Source organism: Pan paniscus, chromosome 11 (genome assembly GCF_029289425.2).
Source record: "Pan paniscus chromosome 11, NHGRI_mPanPan1-v2.0_pri, whole genome shotgun sequence".
Taxonomy (NCBI): domain Eukaryota; kingdom Metazoa; phylum Chordata; class Mammalia; order Primates; family Hominidae; genus Pan; species Pan paniscus.
The window spans coordinates 53,103,820-53,119,462 of NC_073260.2; the positions used below are offsets into that span (position 1 = coordinate 53,103,820).

The 15,643-nt window shown below is 37.1% G+C and overlaps 1 protein-coding gene across 5 annotated transcripts in view; it reads left to right on the plus strand.

Moving 5' to 3' along the window:
- Positions 1-14,316, plus strand: part of TUT7 (terminal uridylyl transferase 7) — a 65,170-nt gene extending 50,854 nt beyond the window's left edge. For 2 of the 5 annotated variants that reach the window (XM_063593960.1, XM_063593961.1), the window contains exons 26-29: positions 448-773; positions 2,775-2,848; positions 3,217-3,280; positions 13,304-14,316. In XM_063593960.1, the coding sequence (XP_063450030.1) occupies positions 448-773; positions 2,775-2,848; positions 3,217-3,280; positions 13,304-13,371 (532 nt within the window). In that variant the 3' untranslated portion in view covers positions 13,372-14,316. The remainder of the gene's footprint in view (positions 1-447; positions 774-2,774; positions 2,849-3,216; positions 3,281-13,303) is intronic. The other 3 variants (XM_003806684.4, XM_034967635.3, XM_034967636.3) reach the window with 2 other exon arrangements.
- The last annotated feature ends 1,327 nt before the right edge of the window (positions 14,317-15,643 follow it).

The window sequence follows — 15,643 nt, forward strand, 5'->3', positions numbered from 1 at the left end:
GATTTTGACATTTTAAGAGCATAAATCTTAAAACCATTGTTCCTTTGTGAATTTAAGCCTTCACATCTAAAATTTCCAGTGCCAAGTAAAGAAAGAATGCTAATGTGCCAGAAAGGCCGTTCAAGAAATCACTCCATGGATGATTTGCCTTTCATTACATCAGTGTCAAAGTAGGCATTCAGCCAAGGAGTGCCACTAATTGCAGTCATTGGTTTTACAGCACTAGAGCAACTTTGAAAATGAAGAAGAAAAACTGCACCCTTAAACCCTGAGGGAGCATCTTAACAGAGAAGATGGATTTTCATTTAGGTTCTTGCTTTTCCTTTTAATACTTTCTATTCCTGGTCATCTCTTAAATCTAGAATTGCCTTAATATTTTGGGAATTGCCTTAATATTTTGTTAGGCTTCTGTTTAGATTTTTGCTACTAATATGATATCTTCTACAGAGTAAGACGGCGGCGAGATCAGGAAGATGCCCTGAACCAAAGATACCCTGAGAACAAGGAAAAAAGAAGCAAAGAGGACAAAGAAATTCACAACAAGTACACAGAAAGGGAGGTGTCAACAAAAGAAGATAAGCCCATACAGTGCACACCTCAGAAAGCCAAGCCAATGCGGGCAGCTGCTGACCTGGGGAGGGAGAAGATCCTCAGGCCACCAGTAGAAAAATGGAAGAGACAGGATGACAAAGACTTAAGAGAAAAACGTTGTTTTATTTGTGGAAGAGAAGGGCATATTAAAAAGGAATGCCCACAGTTTAAAGGCTCTTCAGGTATGGACACCTATCACACCTTGATGTTTGCTCTAACATCTCAAGGGAAATCTCCTTTTTAGAGCTCTTTACTATTTTAGTTATCTTTATTTCTTTATCAATATATTTACTCAAAAAAGATCTTGTTTTTAAGAAAGTAAAATCCCTTCCCCCTCCTTTAATGTTGATCCTCCATATATCTTATTCCTGGCTTTATTTAGAGTCTTATGAGAGTCATTTGGTGAACTTTTCTAAGATTATCAGTGAGGTGAAAGTGTAATCATCCCTGGTACCTGCAAATGTAGCCTCAGTGACCAGAAAAGAAGCTGCAACTTGAGCTTTGCTACTTGGTATATGTACTTGTGAAATCAAATCACAGGGGTGGCGGTAGCCAGAGTTATCTCAGGACACCATGCTCTGTGCACAGGTGAGCCACACACAGGCACATGCATAGAAAAGGGAACAGAAAGAAATAGGCTGCATAGTTAGCAGTGGGTGAATCTGCAGAGGGGAATTATGGAAGATTTTTTTCTGTAGATTTTGTCATTTTGATTTTCTACAAGTGAGCATGATTATTCTTATGACGAAGAAAATATCTATTAGCAGTCATTAACAACACCATCCACAAATCTGGCCCCTTTGAGTTGTTAAATACAAATTGGCCATTTTTGCTAAATGGGTGAAATGTCTATTGTGGGCACCTTTTAAACGGACTACTAACTATAAGGGTACCTTGTGTGTGTATAATAAGTAATGATTTACAAAGCAATTTACATTCTCACTTCTCAGAACTGTGCAAGTGATGAAATTTGATAAGCATAGAAAAGAAATATTGGGAAGTAATTTTTTTCTAATTAAAGTAGTCAATCCTGTCACTATCCTCAGTTGTATATATATGTTTGTGGACAGCATAAAGTGTCAGCTGCTTTACAGTTTCCTTAAAATACTCCATGTGTATAGTTCTTGGAACAAGAATACCTCTCTTCTATTTTATTTTATCATATTCAGCAATATAGTGTATCTTTTTTTAAGACAGGAGATTTTTAGATCATACCCATTCTTTTTTAAAGGAGCTTTATATGAAAAGAAAAATACTTAAAAAATTTTATCTATTATTTTTAGAGTAGGGTTTAAATGTTTATGAAAGATACAGCTTTAGCTGCTCACATGGGACATATACCAGAATAAAGTGATTTTCTTTTGTTGTTTTAAGAGGAAAATGTATTTAAAAGAAATTACAATAATAATAGTTGCTAACATTCATTGAGCATTCACTATGAGTTAGGCACTATTTTAAGTACTTTACATGGATAATTTCATTTAATTTTTACAACAGCTTCATTAAATACATTAATACCTGCTGTTTTACAGGTAAGGAAACTGTAAATAGTATAGATAACTTTTAAATAGTATTCCCAAAATTATTCCTAAAATTACTCGAGGCCTGTGTTGATTACTCATGACTGAAACATTATTACAGTCTTCCTCTTTGGTACAACAAAGTGGAGAATTTGCCCCAGCTTTGATGAATTTCTTTTTTCTCGCTAGCAGCAAGTTTTAAGTTGTGTACTAGGGAAGCTCTCATAACAGTTAGACCAATGATTTTGGCAGCCTGTGGGGACAGCAGCAACTCAAAAAGATGCGGGGCGGGTAGTCCGGGTGGCAGGGGAATTATCAAGCATAAGGAAGAGCACTTATCTAGAAATGTGGTCCCTTCAGAATGCAGTCTTGACACATTAAAGTTAGTAGTCATCATATTTTAAAAGTGAAATGACAGTGGAGGCATGGGGATAGATACAGGGAATTTCCTTTGGTGGCAGTTCAAAAATAATCAGCTGCTTCTTCCTCTCTCAAAATTATGCTGCTCTCTCTTGTTTCTTCAGATATATTGCTCCTTTGTCCACACAATATACTGAGTGGAGCTTCTGTCACACCAACAGACAGTCTCTCTGTGAAAGTTTGAAAACAGGGCTACTGCTTTCAATTTAAAGTAGGAACAAAAAGTGCTAATTTCTTTTTTAGGAATGTCTAAATCAGATTGTATGTTTGGATCACCCTCACCTGTCCCATTGAAACCAACTGGTTTATTTGTTCAGGTAAACCTAGCTCAAACGGAGAAGGAGGCGTGTCTGTCATCTGTTCACTCAGGAGCTGCTCCCTGAGTGCTCTCAGCTCTGCACCATGTCCTTGCGCTGTGCTGGCAGTGCGGGCCCTCCTTCCTCTGGCTGACCTGCAGCACTCCTGTCTGTCCTGCGCGGGTGTGGTGCGTGGTGAGGCTTACTGGGCACCAGATGGCGGGGCCTTGTTTCAGAACTCCTGCCCATGGTCTTGCTTTTCAGTTAACTTGCAAAATTCTGCCACCCACATGCCTTATTTCAGCTCTCCTTGGATATGGTTTCGGTTTTAAGGCTGTTTCAGATGCTCTTCCTTTCGATTTTGTAAACCAGTCTATTTCATTTTTTAGGCAGTGCTTTTACATGAAGACAAAAAGAAACAAAAAACAACAATATTTTTGAGTCCCCAGTCAGGTATGTGGGTTTTAAAAAAAACAAATGTGTGTTATTTTATTTACTGCATACTTTACCACATGCCTTTTGAGACTTTTTCTCCGAATATGTGCTTTTAACAGGGATTGGACATCAGAATCACTTGGGGGAACTTTAAAACATATAGTTGCCCATCCTCTACCTTTATTTCCTAAAGCTAATTCTTCAGTGGTTAAGCATGGGCCTGTGTGTTTTGTAAATTCCAAGTGATGTTTATACCACCCATGAGTGGCAACCAGAGTCTTCAATTATTTGTTCCAGTCCCGTGCTTTTTGTTGCTGCTGTCTTGCCAGCAGTGTTTTCTCCTCCTGGAGAGTATTTGCCACACACAAAGTAAGGAAAAAAACTAATCTCTAGCCTGAACTCCACTGTTACCTCTCAGCTACTTCATTTATTCATTCTTTCAACAAATAGTTATCCAGCCTCTCCCCTCCCTTTCCAAGTTCAGGACACCAGCCTCAACACTGAAGATACAGCAGTGAACAAGCAAAGCCCCTTCTCTCATTTACTCTGCATCCTTTTCAGAAGAGGTAGACAATAAAGAGATACAGAGATAATATGTCATGTGGTGGCAAATGCTAGGAAGAAATAACAAAACAAGAAAAGGGAAAGAGAATGGTTGGCTAAGGAGGCAGCCTCTCTGGTAAAGTAACATTTAAGCAAAGAATCAAATGAAACAAAGGGGCCAGTCGGGGGAAATTGGTGTTAGACTGGTAAACTCAGAGATGGAAACAGGTGTTGTCCTGCAGCATCACTGAGGCAGTGTGGCAGGAGTGGAACAGGATTGGAAACTCGAGAGACAGAAGAAATTTGAAAAAAAAAAAAAAAAAAGTGGAGCAGGCAGAAGGGTGAGTGAGTGGTAGAGGTGAAATCAGAGGGTGGATAGATCTGGGTTATGAAGCGCCTTCAGCAGTGGTAGGTACCGTTTTTGTTGGTTTTTTTCTCCCTCTAAGTGAAATGAGAGACTATTGTAGGGTTTTGAGCCAAGGAGTGATATTATCTGAATTCTGTTTTAAAAGGTTCATTATGGCTCCTGTGTGGAGGCAGGTAGCTACTTAGAAACCAAGCCATCTCAGCCTCCCGATTTGTAGAGATGTGGTCTCACTATGTTGCCCAGACTGGTCTTGAACTCCGGGCCTCATGTGATCCTCCCACCTTGGCCTCCCAAAATACTAAAATGATAGATATGAGCCGCCACACCTGGCCATAAGCTTCAGCCTTGAGCAGATACTTTCTAAACACTTTTTATATAGGGAAACAAAACTAATTCTTGCGTAGCCAAGGTGTTCATTTTGCCGAGAATAACGTAGCATAGTGTTTACAATTACGTGGGTGTAATTTCTAGCTTTGTGATCCTGAGAGACTGCCTTATCCTCCATATGCCTCAGTTTTCTCATGTGTAAAAAGGGGGTAATAATAATACCTGACAGGGATGTTGAGAAATCCATGTAAAAGTACTTAGAACAGCGCCTGCATATAGTGAGAGCAGAGCAAAGGAGAAAAGGTTCATGGTGGTGATTGCATTGATGTTATTATTCCTTCAGGGTATCACCAAGTCTTCCAGTGCCAGCATTGTTCAGTTGAGAGAGAAATATAGATGCTAGGCATACACCTAGAAATAGCATTGACAGTAAGTTACGATTTCTGTAATTATCTTCTGAGTAAAAAACCTACATATTTATAAATCTTTTGAGCAACTGGAAAAAAAGTATTAACTTAAATTTACTACAGGAAAAATGTATTGCAATAATTATGTTACTTTATACCAGAAAAAAGAAAACATTTATAGGTGGTTAAAATCGATCCTATCCAATAAATCAGACTCTTCCAAATAAGTATATGTCAGATGATATAACTGTCTAGTTTATCTGTCTTATATGTATCCAAATTATCTATGTTGTTATAAATGTGAACTGTATCTCACCTGTAAGTGGTGGTAATTTCCCCACAGCTCTTCCTTTCCATAGTACTAAGTATGTCTTTGGCCCACTTGTAGTTTCTCAAGAAAGCATGTTGATACGGACAGCCCCTACTCTCATATATGGTGTATTGACCTTAGGCAAGAGATGTGGTTTCTCTGAGCTCCAGATATGTCATCTATAAAATTGGTGTTAACACCGTTTATCTCATAGGGTGCTAAGAAGATTAAAGTACTGCCCAGAGTAGGCACTCAGTCAAGTTCTCTTTCCTCTCCTGATACCTACCCCCATCCTTTCCTCTAGGTTGCATATAGTTCTTTACTCCCAAAGGAGATCACAGTAGATAGAAAATCCCATGAATGTCCTTGCTCTTCGTTGTTACCTCCCTCCCCCTCTATCCCCCACACATAATGCCTTAGATATTCAGTAGGTTTTATTGATTAGAGGTGAACTTATTTGGAAGGAATAAAAAGACAAAGCAGGAGAATGGTCAAGAACATGAGTTTTAGAGTGAGACACTTGAGTTTGAAATCCAGCCCAACCATTTACTAGTTGTGTGACCTCTGTCAAGTTATGCAACCTCTCTGTGCCTCAGTTTCCTTTTTGGCAAATTGGTGCTAACACCTCACAGGACTATTGTAAGGATTAAGTTCATGTAGATAAAGCACTTAACACAGCATCCGACACATCTCATCACTCAATAAATTATCACTGCCCTTTGTTACTGTGGTTAACAAACACTTGCTGTAATTTCTCTCTTCTAACTTATAGGACAAACAAATAATGGAAATTTTTAACATAAGTATGTAGAGATTGTGGTACCACAGTGATAAACTGATTTTTATGCTTAAGTTAATGACTCTGGTTTATGTATGACAATTTATTCAGTATGAGAATCTCAGAAAACTAATGTTTTTTTCTATTCCTTAACCTTCCTACCCTTTTTTTGGTAAAGAAAATTACCGAAAAAACAAAAAACAAAAAAAAAAAAACTACCTCTGTCTATTTATTTATTCCATTTTAATCTCATGGCTTGAAATCTGAAAAATTGGAGTTGCTGTAAGAGATTGGTGGATGTCTTTTTGCCCTCATGGTGATGTATTCTTTTACAGCTTTTATCATTGACCAGAATTTTAAAGCCTGCTTATTTTAAAAAACGAAAACCAGCGTTCTTTATGATAATAAGCTTAAAATAATAGAAATACTTTTTAAAATAGTATGGGGAGAGCTCATTGTCAGTGAATATAGATCATTCTTGTTGATACCCTTCTTTGAATATTCTAGTGTATTAATATACCATTGTTTATTTAATCATGTCTTATTAATGGACTGGCTGTTTTCACATATTTGATATATCAAGTGTCTTCACAACTTGTGCTTGCATATTCTTTCCCAAAATATTGAAAGTCCATATATTTCCTTGTACATTTTTAAAGTTGATATCTAAATCTTTCATTGTAGTTGCAAAGCATGTAATTTCTTGGGGGAGGGGGGCTGTAAATATTGACATTTTAAAATAAAACTTTTAAATCAGCCTTAAATGTATCAAATGAAGTATAAATATTATTGCTTTTTCATACCCACCATCATTTATATACAGCTCAGCTCTTCTTTAACAGGCAAAAATTATATATCATTTCCCTTTCCTCCTTGAATTCCTTTGTTGTACTTCTACAGAATTTCAGCATAAGATGATATATTTTGTTTGTTTGTTTGAACTTCTCCCTGAGATGATATATTTTTATTACACATATTTTCAAATATTTTATTGAGTAGCTTATCATGCTTATCTGCAATAAAAATGACAGGGGCGACAAGCTAGGCCCTATTTTCTATAAATTGAATTTTTAAGCTTTTTATTAAATCTCAAAGGATGAAAATATCTTCTATATTGAGTTTTCACAATTATTAGAATATATAATTGATCAAAACAAATGTTACAAATTTTAATTAAAAATTACTTTTTTTTAATACCTAATGCTAAATGATGAGTTAATGGGTGCAGCACACCAACATGGCACATGTATACATATGTAACAAACCTGCATGTTGTGCACATGTACCCTAAAACTTAAAATATAATAATAATAATAAACAAATATTAATAATAATTACTTTTTATGTTTACTTACAACGACTTTTATTTAATAAGAAAGATGAGATTTTTTCCCTATACATTCACGTATCTTTGGGTCGACATTATTTACTGCGTGAATGAAACTGTTCCTTTTCTATCCCTAATTTTTTTTGTTTTTATAGTTGATAAAAACGGAAAAACCCCAATATTCTTTATGATAGCAAATTAAAAATAATAGAAATACTTTGAGTTTGGGAATAGAAGATATATTACAATAGTGCCACTCAATTATTTTGATTCCTTCTTAATTACATGACAAAAAATCACAGTGATATATCATGAAAAATTATTTGTAATGATCATCCACTATCAATGTAATTTTATGAAAGCTAAAAATTTGGATTTTTATTAGAGGCATTTACATTCACCACAGACACCAGCATTTTGTTTGCCTCTCCTCTTCTCTGGGTTTTTTTTTTTTTTTTTGCCTCATGGCAATACACCACAGTAGGATTTGGCTGGTTAGGAGATACGCCTTTCTTTTGTAAAGTAGGTGAATAATTGTGAAAGGGGAGTTAGAAAGGACAGGTGGAGTGATTCCTGAAAACCAGCCTAAGCCTTGACCACAAAGGCATTCACAGGCATATAATTTTTAAGAAAGAGTACACATGGAAGTTGAAGAGCTAGAAATTGACTCTCTTAAAACTATCCTTGTGGCTGGGCGCCGTGGCTCACGCCTATAATCCTAGTACTTTGAGACACCGAGGCGGGTGGATCACCTGAGGTTGGGAGTTCCGAGACCAGCCTGGCCAACATGGTGAAACCCCATCTCTACTAAAAAGACAGATTTAGTCAGGTGTACTGGTGTGCGCCTATAATCCCAGCTGCTCAGGAGGCTGAGGGCAGGAGAATCACTTGAACCTGGGAGGTGGAGGCTGCAGTGAGCCGAGATCAAGCCACATGCCCTGTCAGGTAGGCTCAGGAACACATGGGCCCAGGTTGGAAGAGCATCATTTATATAAAACACTCTAATGAATAGTTGCATATTTGTCTAGTTATTTCATCAGGATAAATTCCCGCTCATAAGAATGATAGGTTTAAAAGTATGCACATTTTGACAGTGATGCCAATATTCCCAAATTGTGATTGTTGACAATCCCAGAGAGTCAGTGATATTGTTTCCCATACCCTGACTTCATTGGGATAGTCTTTTTTCATTTTACACCTGCTTGAATTCCTATTATTACCATTGAACTTTACCATTTTTTTTACATGATTTCATCTATCTTTCTTTGTACTTTTGTATTGGAGTATTCTTGACAGGGTCTCACTGTCGCCCAGGCTGGAGTGCAGTGGCTCAATTATAGCTCACTACAGCCTTGAACTCTCAAGCGATCCTCCCATCTCAGTCTCCCGAGTAGCTGGGACCATAAGCTAGTGACACCACACCCAGCTGATTTTTTAAAATTTTCTGTAGAGACAGGGTCTCGCCATGTTGCCCAGGCTCGTCTTGAACTCTTGGGCTCAGATGATCCTCCTCAGTTTCCAGAAGTGTTGGGATTACAGGCATGAGCCACTCCACCCGGCCTAGTTTATTATTTTAACCTCACTTATATGTGTTTGCCATACAGATGAATGTTTGTTTTAATAGTGTGATCTAGCCAACTTTTGCATGGTTTCTTATCATGCTTACCAAATTTTATAAATGCCATATTATTCCTCTATATTATATAAAAATTCATTCATGTGTTATTTCTAGTACTTTTGTTTTTTTACATGCAAATATTTTATATTCAGGTATAGTGAAGATTTTTCTGATATAGTAGATTACATGTTTAAATGCTACAGTAGTAAAACTACTAGTACTATACTTACCAAAGGGTTTAACATTTTGGGAACAACAGAAACGGGCAAGGAGCAGTATAACAATAACTAACTTACCTTCTAGAGAATTGGCATTGTTTTTCAATTTTTTTTTTCTTTTAGAGAGAAGGGTTTCACTCTGTCACCCAGGTAGGAGTGCAGTGGCACAATCATAGCTCACTGCAACCTCGAACTCCTGGGCTCAAGAAATCCTCCCACCTCAGCCTCCCAAGTAGCTCACAGGCATGAGCCACCTGTGCCTGGCTCAATGCCTTTTTTTTTTTCTTTTTTTTAATAAAAGACCTGTCACTGAGGTAGTGGAAGTGCCTTGAGTACCATCACCAACATCGTTTCCTCTGTCATGTCCCTCTCAACCCTAGAAACATCCATTATTATGAGGTTAAGTCTCCAAGTCTCCTTTTTTTTTTTTTTTGAGACAAAGTCTCCCTCTGTCACCCAGGCTGGAGTGTAGTGGTGTGATCTCTGCTCACTGCAACCTTCACCTCCTAGGTTCCAGTGATTCTTCTGCCTCAGCCTCCCAAGTAGCTGGGATTACAGGTGTGAGCCACTGCGCCCAGCCCCTTCTGGTTCATTTTTTGTACTCTTTCATATGTATTCCTTAACATATGTTTCTCCTTGGTGAATTTTTAAATTAAAATGGCATATCATGGCATATAATAAGAATGTCCTACAAACCAGGGATGGTGGCCACAGGCATGCAGTCTCAGCCACTCAGGAGGCTGAGGCAGGAGGATGGCTTGAGCCTGGGAGATCTGACACTGTAGTATGCAGTGATAGTGCCTGTGAATAGTCACTGCACTGCACTCCAGACTGGGCAACAAGCTAGACCTCATCTATTTTAAAACTTTTATATGTTGCTGTTTTTATATTTGGGTTTTTTTCTTTACAGTATTCCACCCTGTGAATAAAAAATATTCTATGTATTTATTACCCAGTTTTAGGTTGTATTCAATATTCTGCTGTTATTAACAGTGCTATAGTGAACATCCTTGTGGAAGTCCTCTTGAGCATGTATGAGAGATTCTTTAGGGTTTGTGTGTCTACAAGTCAAATCGTTAGGTCATAGCTTATGTGCATTTTAGTTAGATTCTATCAGATTACCCTTGTATTGGCTGAAATAATTAGAACTCCCACCAGCAGTGTGTGGGTCATTTCTATGTATCCTTCCAAATACTTAATTTATTTATTTTTCAGAATTTTCATTTTTGCAAGTCTGATGGATGAAAACTACTTTGGTGTTGTTCTCATGTGTATTTGTATGACTCTGGTGATGCAAGGGGCCCTTTTACTTTTTTTTTTTTTTTTTTTTTTGAGATGGAGTTTCACTCTTGTTGCCCAGGCTGGAGTGCAATGGCACAATCTCGGCTCCCCACAACGTCTGCCTCCTGGATTCAAGCGATTCTCCTGCCTCCTGTCTCTCGAATGGCTGGGATTACAAGCACATACCATGACAACCGGCTAATTTTTGTATTTTTAGTAGAGACAGGGTTTCACCATGTTGGCCAGGCTGGCCTTGAACTCCTGACCTCAAGTGATCCGCCCACCTCAGCATCCCAAAATGCTGGGATTACAGGCCCTTTTTACATGTTTATTGGCCATTTGGAGTTCCTCTTCTGTGAATTGTCTGTCAAAATCATTTGCCCATTTTCCCATTGAATTATTTCCCTATTAATTTTTAAAGATTCTTCATTTATTCTGAATACCCCTTTTTTATTATTAGATAAATTTCAAGTGTCTACCTGCAGTATATCTTCTGTTTAAACTTTTTGTGTGTATTGCCATTCCAAAGTTTTTAATTTTGAGATAATCAAATTATTAGTTTTCCATAATTAGTTTTCATCATCATTTGGTTCATAATTTAGGGTCATCTTTAAGAAATTCTTCTCTAACCTGAGGTCATAAAGATATCCATCTGTATTTTCTTCTAACAGCTTTAAAACTTTGTTTTTTCTATTTAGACCTTTAATCCATCCAGAGTTTGTATGTGTATGAAGTATGAGGTAGTCTCTTTTTTTTTTCTTTTTTGAGATGGAGTCTTGCTCTGTCGCCCAGGCTGGAGTGCAATGGCATGATCTTGGCTTACTGCAACCTCCACTCCTGGGTTCAAGCAATTCTCCCGCCTCAGCCTTCTGAGTAGCTGGGACTACTAGTGTGCCGCTGCCATACCCAGCTAATTTTTTTTTTTTTTTTGTATTTTAGTAGAGACGAGGTTTCACCGTGTTGCCCAGGCTGATCTTGAACTCCTGAGCTCAGGCAGTCTGCCTGCCTTGGTCTCCCAAAGTGCTAGGATTACAGGCATGAGCCACCGCCTGGCTGAAAAGCCAAATCTCCATACTTTGTGCAGTTCACAATATTGAAGATGGGTGCCTACAGACTAGTAGACACTTTGTGGCATAAATAATACAGTGGTAGAACAATAGAGTACTTTGTTTCTTCCTGACTGAAATTTCTTACTGAATTCCCTGGCTGATATTTTTCGTTGTGAGTTGCTTATCTCGATGTCCTGCTTTGAAAAGTATGTGTTTAGGGAATGTTTTTATTTGCATACTTACTATGTTTGCTTATGGAAAATTTAGAAAGTAATGTTAAGTAAAATGAAGAAAATAAAAACCATCTATACTCCCTCCATTCTAGCATTAACTACTATTTAGGTTTTGGGGATAAAGTTTTCCTGTCTTTTTACATTAATACAATAATAGTTAACATTTATTAAGCATTTTCTAGTACCAAGTACTATTCCAGTTGCTTTACATGTATTCATCTAATCTTCACAATAACTTCAAGGGGGCAGGTATTATTGTCCTCATTTTACAGATAAAGAAAATGAGGCACCAAATACATGATTGGTGGGGTATATTTTAGTTTTTTGAAACTGCTATTTCTATAGTTTTATACCTTGTTTTTTCATATTATTATCCTTCTGTGTATACCTAATATTCTATTATGTGCATAGTTCCTCATATACTTGGTCATATCATAAGTTTTGGATTTTAAGTTCTTTGCATTGTTAAATTATAAGGTTTTTATGAATATTTATTTAGCAGAATTTCTACCCACCACCTCCTGATCTTCTTCCAATAATTTGGCAACCAAAAATTGATAGTTTTAATTTGCATTTCATTGATTACCCCTGATATAGAATTTTTTCATATACTTATGCCATTTTTTTTCTATTTTATATATTACCTTTTCATTACCTAGTTATCTATTGGTGTTCATTCTTTTCTCTGGTGACTTACAAGTTCATTAAGTATGGTAGTGTGCTTAGGAAACTCTTACCCTACCCCAGGATTACCTACATACTCACTCTTTCTTATGCTCTGACTTTCTTATAGTTACATTTAATTCTGTATTCACTTGGAAATGGGTAGAGAAGAAGGATATGGTGTGAGGAGGGAAACTACCTCCTTTCTTCCCCTCCAAAATTACTTATTTGACATAATACAGTTATTGAATAATTCATACTTTCCCCCATTGGTTTGAAATGCAAACTTCATTATGTATTACTTTGTTACATATAATCACTTAAGAATTTCTCAGGTCTCTTCAGTTTTTTCGTTGATCTATTTGTTCAGACTCCAGAACAAAATTTAGTAACTATTCTGTGGTATTGGTTTTAATCAGTAATCCTCATTTGTGTCCTCCACCTGTAAATATAATAAATTTCCTTTTTTCCTTTTATATCAATAAGTTATTGCTACAATGATTACCATCCACAGCTTCATATCTGCAGAGTAATGATCTAAGATATTTATTTCCGGCCAGATAATTCTTTGCAATCTATTATGTTTGGTTGCAAATGAAGATACTGAATTATACAAGGCAGAACCTTAAGTTCGTCTGGTGCTCTGTACCAACATGGAAATAGTGAATATGTAAATGTATTAAAATGAGATCACTCTAGGAACCTGTCTGCATTCAGAAAGAATTTTGACTAAGCTTATATTTAATTAATCATGTGCATATATACTTTTCAATATCTAGTCTTATTACTTGATTCAAAACAAGTGACCAATTCTAGTATGAAGTTTTTGTGACTACTTAATAAGAAGTAATTTTATGGCTTTTGTCATAAAGCGAGGCTTGTTTCATTTATATTGGGTTTTGTTTCTTCCCCTCCTCTAGGTAGCCTTTCCAGTAAATATATGACTCAGGGAAAAGCCTCAGCGAAGAGGACCCAGCAGGAATCATGAGGGAAGGAAAATGCAGCACTCTAAATGGCCACTCAGGCGTTCCTATTCACTCGGAAAATTAGGTTCATTTCACAGGACACAGCAGTGTAGATCAGGCTTCAACTTAACATTTAAGGGAAATGTCAGATTTTTTTTTTAATTAATGAAATTGTTAATGCGGAAAATTTTTTAATATAGTCTTATCTACCACACATCCCCATAGATTTAAGGATTTTAATAGAAAGTCATGATGTATGTATTTAAGCCACGTTAAAAGAAAAAATAATAACTATGGACCGGTATTCAGTGAATACAGTTTCATGGTTTTTAATTCTTTCAAAGCACATTAAAAATGGTGTGCTGATAAACCCCAAGTAAATTAACCCTTTTTCCATATAAATCCATTTTTTGTTTTGAAGAGGGGAAATTATATTTATTGTTGTTTACTGAATCCTGGTGTGAAAGCATATCAGATATGTATGAACTGCTACTGCTGTACTTCCGATTTACGGACATCATTTTATTGCTATTTGTAGACATGATAACATGAACATGAGTACCTATTTATGTGGGCCTTCAGTGGATGGCCAGTGCCACTGAGGTCTCTGGGGTTTCCCTCTCTAATTTTAAGTAAATTGACATATAACTACTATGCTTATAAAAATGAAGTAAGGAAAACAAGTAGTCCTGTTTGCCACTAAAAACATTTTCAAAGGAAAAATAAAATGAAAGTACTTTTTACTTTTTATGATACTCAGAAATTAGGATGAAGAACTTTTAAAATTGCTGAAGATCAAAGAGGTTATCTCTGCCAGTCACAAGTGTGGCTGGTGTCATTCTGGGTCTGACTGGAGCCCTCCTGGACTGTTTCTTTAATTTCAAAAGCCCTGCAGACATAGTACCTGGTCAGAACTATGCCTCGGTTTATTTATCATTTTGAAATAAAATCAAAATTTCAACCTGTAATTTTATCTACATTATTTTCTAGTGAAAGATTCCTAAATTTCCTGGAAAAAAAAAAAGATCAAGGAGTGAGAACATTGGGAATGATAGTAAGAGGAGTTTAACAAAAAAGAAGAAAGGACAAATATACTCCCCTAAAATAGTGTACACAGACTTCCCTTTGACTTGTGCCCTTGCAATCATTGGTGTGTGTTAACATCCAGTGTGTTCCAGGCTCTGGGAACGTATAAACTTGTTATTATAAAAGGCACAGATGGGGGGGGCGGGGAATTTGTAGGCAGGGAGGCTCAGGGGGTGCTTGCTGGACGAACATTCTGGATGTTTGAGGACTCAGAAGACGCACATCCCTGTGCCCTTCTTTTTTAAACAATTATTTGAAGACAGTCTAGCTAAAGACGAATCATATCGAAATTAAAGACTTCAGAATTTGGAGGCCATGGTAGAAAGAATTAGTGATCATTCCCTACTCATTTTGAACGCAAACTAATGAATGACGCAACCTGGGCTGATGCTGCTCTACGTGACCGTCCTCAGCTGCCCCCTTCTGGTTTCTTCTCTTTAACTCATGCATGAAAGTCGACTAGGCTTACAATGCTTGTCACACTTTTCTTTGAAAAGCCCATTGATGCTGTTCTGTTGTTTTCTAGCATTATGGCAGAAGACAAGTCTAAGACCAGGCTGATTTTTGTTCTCTTGCAGGTTTTGTTTTTCTGCCTGGGTGCTTCTGTTTTTTAATTTTATCCCTGTAATTCAGAAAGAAAATTACCTCAATATAGAAATACATCTATCCAGTGACTTTTCATGCTAGGAAAACTTCGAGTTTAATCTCTACATGACTGGCTTAATTTTTACTGTCATTCTGGTGCTTCCTGTTTCTAATACGGATTTTCTCATTGCACTTCTAATTTTCTGGAATTTACCTCACTGACCTTCCTTTACCTCTCATTTCTTTAGTTTACTTATATTCTCTTCCTTTTCATAGGAGGCATGTTTTCTTGTATCCCTTTAAGGATGTTAAAAGTTTCCTACATTTTAATCTGATCCTTAGGGTAGCTTCTGCCCAAAGTACTGGGTCTTTTGTTTGATTTTCAATACCTCACACTGGATCCATGGGACAATGAGCAGTATTTGCCAGCAGGCCTGGATAATGGATTGCCCTCGATTCTTTACTTGGATGTGGTCACAGCCGCATCTTGCTGCCCCAGCTGGGATGCCAAAACGTCTGCTCTTTGCTAAGTCCATTGGCCTAGCTATCTTTCAAGTGCAGCCGGCTTATCTATCTTAAGCTGTACAAATGCCCCATTACCAAGGTTCTCCTTGCCACCTTCTC